Source organism: Eurypyga helias, unplaced genomic scaffold, assembly GCF_000690775.1.
Source record: "Eurypyga helias isolate BGI_N326 unplaced genomic scaffold, ASM69077v1 scaffold10904, whole genome shotgun sequence".
Classification (NCBI taxonomy): Eukaryota; Metazoa; Chordata; class Aves; order Eurypygiformes; family Eurypygidae; genus Eurypyga; species Eurypyga helias.
In genome coordinates, this window is record NW_010245802.1 from 29107 (window position 1) to 39775 (window position 10669).

The following is a 10669-nucleotide window of genomic DNA, read 5'->3' on the forward strand; positions in this document are numbered from 1 at the left end:
TACAGAAATCAACCTTAAAAGAGATACTGAAAGATTTGCAAACAAATTTATTTCATAGTTCACATGCTGAAAACAACATATTTACATGAATCTCTCTCTTGAATGACAAAATATAAGAACCCACACTAGATGGCGTTCTTCTGCAATTTTTCTGATGAAATCCAGTATTATTAAAAGCGTAAGAGACAGCGGTGTCTTGCTTCTGATATTATAGTAATGTTTGGTTAAACACGCAGTAAAATAATCATTAAACTCAGACAGACAACATTAATTCTGACATTTGTTGACAATTTCTTTCAGGGTTACAATTTGATTAGTTTGTTAAAAAGGCAGAATTTGAATAAAACTCAACTATGCAGTAACAAAACAATTATTAGATGCAATTAAAATAAACACAACACGACTGAGCCAGCTGTTAGTTTCATACAGATTTCCGTATTACGAGTTTCTAAACTGTTAAGACCAGTAACTTAATTTGGTTGCGGTGCCTCAGCTAGAAGGGACAGGGCCCCCCTGCCCACGGCTGCATGTCATCGGTGTCATCTGTGAGACAGAGCAAAGCACCACAGCACCAGCTCTCCCCAGACACCACCAGCAAGGCCCATTTAGCACAAGCACTGTTTCAGACACATTCTTAATGACTGGTGATATGGTCACCAGGCCCTCCTGTCAGGCTGTATACTCAAAAAAACCCCAATTCAATTCAGTAGATATAGTATATTAATTCAGAAACAACTTTTTTGTATAGAAGAAGCAACAGATCATATCAAGACCTTCCAACTTAGTATTCCTAAAGTAAAAAATGCCTGAAGACTGTTGCTAAACACCAGACTGAAGTTAGATGCGTGTTTGTTACTAGCAAAATTTTGGTATCTTACTTTGTTTATAATCCACGAGTTTCCTACAGAAATGGATACACTCTTGACCTTCAGAAAGAGGTTAGAAAAGAACTAAATGGTCATGTCTGGAGTATGCATGGTCCTATGCATAATTATCAAAAAGTAGAAAGCACCTATTATTGCATATGTTAAAAAATGAATCTGGTTATTTTAGAGATCTGGGGTTACGTTTCTTGTAATATACACAAACATATGCACATACACACACACAGACACACTTCCCTCCCTGCTACACACTGTACTTTTTCTACTAGAGGAACGAATAATCCACTGAGAATTTTGAAGGACAGTCAAGCAGTAATTAAAGGTCAACAGACAGCTGGATAAAAATCAAGAAATGCACTGGACTAAAGGAAATGTCTGAGGGGAAGCAGTAATAAACCTGGAACAGAATGTAGGCTTCAGTGATTTGTATTTTAAACCATCTGCTTTTTAAATTATTTTAACACAGTTTGAGGAGCTATTTATGGAAGCAGTTTAAAGTGATCATTAGGAAAACGTGTGCAAGGTCAGTTAAACGAGAGTGTAGAGAAATGCATCTTGTCTTTTTCTCGGTTTTAGTGAGAGCATGGAAGTGATTTGAAAATCTATGTCTTTATTTTTCAATTAGTGCACAACGGAAGAAAAAGACAGAGGCAGCACTAAAACGGGGTGGACAAAGTACAACATGGAGAAGAAAGCATCAAGAGAGAGGCACACATATAAAAGTCAAGTGGAAATTGGAACAAGAGCGTAACAACTCTAACCAAAAAGCTACATCAACAGTTCCCACAGAATGCTCTTAAATCAATAAGGTGGGATGTCAAAGGGTGATGTTTACATGACACCTCAGATAGTAAAGCTATTTAAGGGCCTGCTCAGTGGCTGCATAAGAAAAACAAAGCATTTGCTTATATTATAGTTTTTTTATCAACCCATTATCAGTCATTCTAGTTCATGAAGTTCAATTAACTAAAGATATTGCAGAAATTTGCATAACAAAAGAAAGGAAGTTTCTGTGTGCATCTCAAAGCACATACCATTACTTGGATCACTTAAGTGATTTTGCGAAACAGAACACTTGGCTGAGCAGCATTACAATACCTTTCGGTTGGTTGCACACAGCATCAATAAAGCCAAACACACATAACTGCACCATTCCAACACTTGGATGCAACTAATGCCTCCTTAGCTGAATGAAACTTTCAGCAACATAAAATACTCCACTCTACACAGCACTGGTGCAGCCTCACCTTCTCACACTGAGGTACTGTTTTGGGTGCCTCCGTGTAAGAAGGACAAACTAAGACAGGACACGAGGGAACAAAGTGAAGCAAGGGCAAGTTCAGGCCGGACATTAGGAAACAGTTCTTCACTGAGAGGGTGGTCTGTCACCAGGACAGGCTCCCTAGGGAAATGATCACAGCATCCAGCCTGTCAGAATTCAAGGGGTGCCTAGAAGACACTCTTAGCCATATGGCTTAGTTTTAGGCAGTGCTGCGAGAAACACGAGTTGGACTTGATGATCCTTATGAGTCCTTTCCAACTTGAGATATTCGATGATTCTGTGTTCCAGTACAAGTCATTTTTACAGCCACTGCACTTTAAAGTGATAAGCCAGACTTCAGTTGTAAACAAATGGGAACTATATCTCTAATAGGAAAAAAAACCCCCAGCCTGGAAGCTCACCACAGTCCAACAGGGAGCGAGCGAAACTAAATTTATTGACCTGGTAATCAGAAGTATGTTACTAATGTATCATCCCCTTAACTTGCTCATGTGTTAAGATTAAAAAAAATACCCCAAAATTTCACCTTTTAAACTAACAAATGGCAGAGACAAAAACCTGATGAATCATCAAGTGCATTACTGATCAGAAATAACAGTATTTTCTTCTTGACTGAGAAAATTACTGGAATAATTAAGTTCCAGAATGAACATAGTATGCATGACCTGCAAGTCAGCTTTGCACTCTAAGAGACTCATAAAGCTGTGGGAAATTGGAAGGAAACAGCTGCGTGACTAAGGATTCTCCATCCTTCCCATTTCACCAATGCCTCCCAACGCTGAGCCATCGGTGCCACTGCCTCCCAACACTACCAAACAACCCAAATACCCTTCAAACATTCCCTGTACCAAAACCGTCTTCCATCAGAACATGGACATGTAACCTAAGAGCACAGCAGTCCCGAAGAATGAGGCAGCCTGGAAGGCTCAGCCTTGCTGCCCTCTTCACTAGTAGCTTTATTCCAAGACTGTCAAGTGATGAGCACTAGATGGTAATGTGGCATTAGATGGTAATGTAGCAGGTAGAAAGATCGTTTTAAAAGAAATAATCAGGTTGGTAACACGCATTAATGAAGCAAGTTTCTGGATTCCCAAGTACACAAATGTCAGATATGTTTTGCTGTTGATTTCTAGTCCTACAGTAGAAAAGATGCATTACCTGCAGATATTTTCTACGTGTTTCATGGAGATCTTTTATCTGTTTAATTATTTCTAATTTAAAGGAAAAGGTAGGATCAGAAGGAAAAAAAGTAACTGCAAAAGAGGGTTAACAGAGAAGATATACAAATTTTAAAACATTCCACTTGAACCTTATAACCTGATCTACTATATTAGGCCAAGCAACTGCACACGAACCACGTGCTGGCAGAGTACACAATTGAATGGGTTTTTGGTTGGTTGGGTGTTTCGTTTTCAATATGTCACAAGGTTTTCAAAGAGCCCTCTTAGAGTGACACAAAATAGTTTACATTCAGGGATTCACAACAGCAGAAAAAACAGACAGTAGGCACTACGTCTGCATTAACTGAGAAAACTATTTCCCGTGCTACCTGTGACTTCATACACCTCTACTGGCAAAATAAGCTTGAAAAAAAGTAAACATTCTTACGCTACGTATTCCTGTTCATCTTCTGCTTGAAAGTGGTATGTTCGGTTATCTGAAATAAATAAATACATCTTTTCATTTGGCACATGAGAGATTTTAAAATAGACATATTTATTACTAAAAGCTATTTAGCAACTCAAGCTTTTAAGAGCAATTGCTCTTAACCAGCAACATTAATACTTTATTCATAGCTATGGAAAACAATACAAAAAAAGAGAAAAAGATGAAATTGTGAATTAATTTTTACACCAAACGTACATATTTCAAAAGTCTTATGTTTAGGAATATTAAAGAAAAACACATATGAATCAAGTTTTTCCCTTGTGAAGTCAAATCTGAAATGCAAGTAGCAGAAAAGGGTAAAATTAACTTGTTCCTATTATATACTCTCCTCTTTGTTTGGCTTAAACTTCTCTTTACTAACCAAAGGATGAGATATGAACAGGGTATTATCCCTCACATTCAAAGGTTTCATAGACTGTCCTTGTAAATACAGAAAGTTGGAATTTGTTGTTGTTTAACACTATATAGGTAAAGACTGAAAACTGTAAGTTGACTCGTGGACTTCTAAAGTGTTTCTGAAACTCAGATTGGATATAAATAGCTGCTATACAAGACCAAAATGGGAAGAAGAGAAATGATAGAAGCTTTAATGCTGAGAAGGTAAGTCACTACCGATTTTTAGACAAAAAGAAGTATATTGTAAAAGGAGGGTAAGAGAACAAGGTAAATTGAGTTCTCCTTGCCTTCCTCAATCCCTCAAATAGCACTCAGAAAGGAGAACAGGCAATGAGGCAAAAACAAGAGGAGGCCAAAGGTGTTTTCCATTTCATGGTGGATATAGCTTATGCATGTTCCACTAAGCTGCTGAACATCATGACAGCAGCACATACTCCGCATTTCACCGCTTGTAACAAATGAAGAGCGTTTATGTGACATGCAAGAAAGGTTCATATTCATCTGGCTATTCTTCAAAACTGGAGGGATCTGAACCCTCATCAGGCATTGCACGTATCTGGCTATCGATCTGAACTTTGAACTGCAGCCTCATTTTTACTCCAAGTATCTTGTAATGAGATTTTCAGAAACCCCACATAATGCACAATGGTACTAAAGTTGCTACATACGTGATATTAAATCAAAAGACTTCTTATCCTCAGCATTTGGCTTCACCTGGCAGGTCAGTAAATTCAGTTTAGCTGGTTGCCTGTTGGACTAAAAAGAAAATTTATTTTACTTTAAAAATGTCTTGATTTAGGATTATGTTTCCTTTTTGGGGAGTGGGCATGTATGATATTAATTTTAAAGTGTGGATAAATATACACGTACACCCCCCAAAACGCTTGAAAACAGCAGGACTTCGACTTGGTGTGTCAGAATGGACAGATTGCTAAATCCAAACAAAATTAATCTTCATGGCAACCCTTCCTGACTATCTGAAAGGGATTAAAGGAATAAGCTTTGATTTAGAGTATGTGAATACTGAAGTTTTTTTACTGTGTTTCATAAACAAAGGTAAGACTATTATGCAAGTTTTCATTACCACATGCCCATATTCCAATTTTCCTCCTATTTTAAATAAATCAAAGATATAACCCTAAAAATGTAAAAGGGAAGTGGGTAGCTGGAGATCTGGAGTTTCGGAACTTGTAATAAATGCATATATTTTCTGCTGTAATTAGGTTACTTAACACACAATAACTAAGTATGTCTTTAAAATATTTTGGGTTTATACAGGTTTACCAGAAACCACAGAGATATTGAAGTTACAATAGCTGGCAGACATAAACTGAACTTGAGATGTCAGTTACCAGTAAATACTTCTGAACTGAGTCTGGGAACTTGTCATGTGAGGAGTTGTAGATCAAATATAAACGTAATGCAAAACTAACACAAGTAAAACCTAGAAGTGTATTTCCCACACTGTCAAACATTTGTCAGAACAAGCTCATTAACACAGTATTTTTAACACTTGGGGAGCAACAGCTCCTTGAAGGAGTAAATATGCAATTGCAGTTTCTGTTTTCAAAGTTTAATGTCAAACAGACAGTCATGGTCTGAACTTCCCATCACTGAAAACAAGAAAATTACTTTCCTTTTGGCACTGAAAAACAAAAGTGCTAATGGACTGCTTTTTATGCAGCTACATACAAGAAAAGGAAAGCTACAATTAAACATGCAATCCAAAGAACTCTAAAATGGCAAGTCTTGATCTTGACAGTACACTTCTTAAAAAAAAAAAAAACACACACACAAAAGGTGATGACTGAACCATTACTAACCTTGGTGTTTCAAACTGATCGTTAAGTAATTTGCCTAAGTCTAAGTGACTCATACAATCATAGAATCTATGGATGAGGATAGGTTCCTAGCCATTAAAAAGAACCAACCTCCAGTATAAAATGTAGTAACTTTCCTTTAAATTACTTAAGATAGGTAGTTAGACACTGATACTCATGGCCACCAGTGGAATTTGAAGCAAAAGGGAAATAAGGATGATGAAATGGGACCATTTCCTTTAAACAAGAGTAATAGGGATTATGTTTAGATACAACCCAAACCATTCTATGATTCTATGATTCTATGTTTTGTTACAAGTTTACGTCATGCTGCCTCAAGACAGTTTTAGGACTGCCTCCATCACGATAATGTTGCTTCCTCATGATTTAGCACTTCTATGAAGGTACTTTAGCTATATGCCTGATTCCTAGAACTCATTATGATTAAAACCTTCCAAAACTTCAAACTTTTACTTTGAAGTACTAAAAATATTAACACATTCACTCACCTGTTAAACTCTGTCAGCAACATCTCTCATATGAATCACTTCACAAGTTTCCAAATTATGTGTTTTACCAACTGTATCATAGAATCATAGAATGGTTTGGGTTGGAAGGGACCTTAAAGATGATCTAGTTCCACCCCCCCTGCCATGGGCAGGGACACCTTCCACTACACCAGGTTGCTCAAAGCCTCATCCAGCCTGGCCTTGAACACTTCCAGGGATGGGGCATCCACAGCTTCTCTGGGCAACCTGTTCCAGTGCCTCACCACCCTCTCTGGGAAGAATTTCTTTCTTTTATCTAATCTAAATCTGCCCTCTTTCAGTTTAATATACCATAACAACGCTTATGAGAAAAAAAATCATTAAAAAATCTGTTCAATATATTTGCCATTTTCATATCAAACTATTGATAAATACATTTAAGTATTAAATCAACTCATAAGCTATAGCAAAAGAAAAATTTTAGAAAGCTGAAGACTTCACGTTCTTCATACAGATCACAAGAAGTTTCAAAATTAATTTCACAGCAGCCTTTATGTTCATTTTCTCACTCTGATTAGTTGAATAATTTTACATTTTCTTTAAAATGAATGTGTAGGCATTCAAGCGTTTTAAACAGTTAACATCACATGTAAGAAAAAAACATCTGTAATACAGACACCCATGTATGCGCTAGTTATTAGTCTTCTAGTACAGTCAACAGCCATAGCCGAGTTTCTAATAGGTCATCTGACCAAATCTACCCAGACTCCTCTGACTACACTGACCCGCTCTCCAGTGGCTAAGAGGGGGTCTACAGGATCTTGCTCCGATGCAGACAACTACACTGTAGACACTTCATTTTATTCAGATGAATCACATCCATATCTCAAAAGTATAGTAAGGACAGGTGTGCCGTTCTGTTTAACCCGAAGCACTGTTCCTGCTAGTGGTCAGCAGGCAACTACGAAAATTTTAACACAGCAACAAGTACAGCAATACCGCCTTAAGTGTCTCCAACTTCTGATAATCCACAAACTTCAATTGGAAGCAGAAGTGGCATCTTTTTTGCAGTAGTGGATTAACACCAAGAAATATACTGGGAAAGGATAACGTTAATGTGTTATTTTAATAAAAAGGTATAAAAATAACTTACCGTTGCATGTGATATGGTAAGAATTCCATTTTTTACAGTGCACTTTCTTCTTTGCCATACTTTCCTTAACCTACATAAGAACATCAACAACAAATTTAATAACTAGATATGATTTTACAACACATTAATCCCATTAACATTGAGATCAGCCTTGAAAAATAAACAAACGCAGTTAAAACGTTACTAAATGCCTCATCAGAAGCAACTTAGAGATTTGACAGGTCTTAATCACTTTTTAGACTTACACAGACAATAGCTTTCTTTTTAATGACTATTTATGATTGCTTGTCATGCTTTTTATATTTACAACATTAAATTCAGATCTGAACTGCAAAATTCTTGAGTACTTGTGGTACATGCATTAGATGAACGTGCCTCAAGCACGCACAGTACAAAACAATGAAAACCAGTGCATGCACATAGCGCGTAACAGTTCTCACTATTATGCTGTCCTAGAACATACCCATCACTCTTCTTCAAAAGATAACCTTTCTTCTCACTGCCATATTCCTTATTCCCCTGAAGCTGATGCATACTGTATCCTCCTTGCCTGCTCTGTGAATCCTGAAAAAGGGGAAAACATCATTAACTTTTACTGACAGGCACAGTAAGTTTTCTTAACCTTTAAGCCTATTTTACTTTATTTCTCTTCTCTACCACAAAACTTCATCAATTTATTAATAAAGATTAAAAAGAAAGAACTCCTAATAGGAGTTCATAGGAGAGCTTGCTTTTACATCATATCATCTTGAACTAACTGTATGTTCAAATTCAATTAATTCATTAGGCGTTTCAAGTATAGTATTGATGTAAATACCAAAATAATGACTTTCTAAAACATGTCAGTGTTGCATAATGAAAGAGTAAAAGGCTAAGATAAAATTTCAAGAAGAAAGCAACAACATAGCATGCATATATACAGAAACACACATATATAAACAAACAAACCCAAATGCTAATAATTATTTTTTAAAATCCCATTAAAAACATGTATACAATTGATGAGTTTTAGTTAATGAGGTCACCTGAAATAACTTTTGGCCTGATCAAGTGAAACAATTAATGAAATGGATTAACTTTCTATAAGCATATCAGAAAAAAAAAAAATCCCCCAAAGTTCATTAAAACATTGACTTACTCTCCTAGACTTCGATCACGAAAGGCAAAAGCAATAGAGAAAAGAGAAAGCAAATAATTTAAAACACGAATTATTATTTTATTTTAATAAACATGTTCCTTGATCACAAATTTTATAGCCCCCATATCTAGCAAAACAACTTTTCCCCTTTCTAACAATACTACTAAGGAAGAGGGCAAGAATTACTTTTTTAGGCACACTGGTGCTTCTTCTCATCAGGTAACAAAACTTCATGACAAAATTCTGGGCAACCATGCATATGACACTGGAAACTAAGATGACTATAGGATCCAATTTTACTAAATGTATTGCAGTCTTTATCACATTAAATGACAGCTACATTGTATCCTTCACCATTCCCAAGCTAATTCTGAACTTCCATTGAAAAAGATCAGGCCCAAAGTTAACTTTACATTTTTGCAAATCTACATAAGAAAAGTATAATTAAGGAGACATTAAGATGGTTTAAATGTAGCTGCGAAACAATTACCTGCAGAACATCTGACAAAACCTCACAAACACACCCCAAAAGAATGGGAAGTTCAATAACTCCCTTAGCAATAAACTTTTCTCTTTCAAAGCACAACTTCTAAAAATAACCACACCAATATATACTGAAGATTACTCCCTCCTATTTTATTCAGGCTCATTAGAGCTGGTTTTCAATTTGTACTGAATTTGCCACAGTAGTTTAGAGAGAAGTGCTTTGGTAAAACTGGCAGCTGTGGTTGGAAGCAGCACGAAGGCTGCTACGTGCAACGCGCTGTCAGAAGGAAGCGCTTACACCATCGCTCATTTGCTATAAGTAAATTTCCAGCCCCCCTCGGACTCAGGGTCCTGTTGGTATTAGCACAGGAAAGAACGTAATGAAATGTAAATCCCATTCCAAAGAGTGTATCAGACAGGGATTTGGGGAAACAAATCAAAAGGTAAAGAAATAGTTAACAAAACAGACACAAAATGTAATTGTGAAGCCTAGCTGTATTCAGCATAAAGCTGTCAGTTACAGTAATAACCAATTATTAAAAAAATAATAAAATAGGCAATGGACTAAATTACAGGCCTAGTTTCTTTTAAAATTTAAGCTTCTTAACATATAAAGATTTTTCAACATATTAAACAGATACTTTACACATTTAAAATTGCATTAACGTGCCTTAAAATATTTTCCCCCCAAAGCTTTAAACCACACTCATTTTACAAAACCAGCTAATTCTTGCGCAAAGTAACGGACACTGCTGTAACCTGAGAGCAGGACAGCGCACAGAGGCAACAGGAGGCACGGCATGCGGGAGCCACAGCCAACTGCACTTCCCACAGCGAAGCTACAGCACCAGCACTTCTGCGATTGCCGAGGTGTGTGTTTCCAAGAACCAGGTAATTGCAAAGAATACCGTAATGGTTATTTCACTGACGCAAGGACAGGTACACCAGCAAAACCAGCTGGGAGGGGACTTTTTACAAGGGCTTGTAGTGACAGGACAAGGGGTAATGGGTTTAAACTGAAAGTGGGGGCATTTAGATTACATATCAGGAAGATGTTCTTCATGGAGAGGGTGGTGAGGCACTGGAACAGGTTGCCCAGAGAAGCTGTGGATGCCCCATCCCTGGAAGGGTTCAAGGCCAGGCTGGATGAGGCTTTGCGCAACCTGGGGTAGTGGAGGGGGTCCCTGCCCATGGCAGGGGGTTGGAACTAGATGATCTTTAATGTCCCTTCCAGCCCAAACCATTCCATGATTCTGTGATAACATGTAAGAGCATTACGGGTGCCCATCATGCCGAATAAACACCTGGAATGCATGTAACAGTAAAGCAGGAGTTGCATTATGAGAACTTGAAA

General features: G+C 37.2%; 1 protein-coding gene across 1 annotated transcript in view; it reads right to left on the bottom strand.

The window, feature by feature from the left end:
- ASAP1 (ArfGAP with SH3 domain, ankyrin repeat and PH domain 1) overlaps nucleotides 1–10669 on the bottom strand; it is a gene marked incomplete at both ends in the record, with an annotated part of 48252 nt that overhangs the window by 27877 nt on the left and 9706 nt on the right. Inside the window, 4 exons of the mRNA XM_010150204.1 lie at nucleotides 3775–3823; nucleotides 4899–4986; nucleotides 7692–7761; nucleotides 8155–8255. Of these exons, the coding sequence (XP_010148506.1) occupies nucleotides 3775–3823; nucleotides 4899–4986; nucleotides 7692–7761; nucleotides 8155–8255 (308 nt within the window). The remainder of the gene's footprint in view (nucleotides 1–3774; nucleotides 3824–4898; nucleotides 4987–7691; nucleotides 7762–8154; nucleotides 8256–10669) is intronic.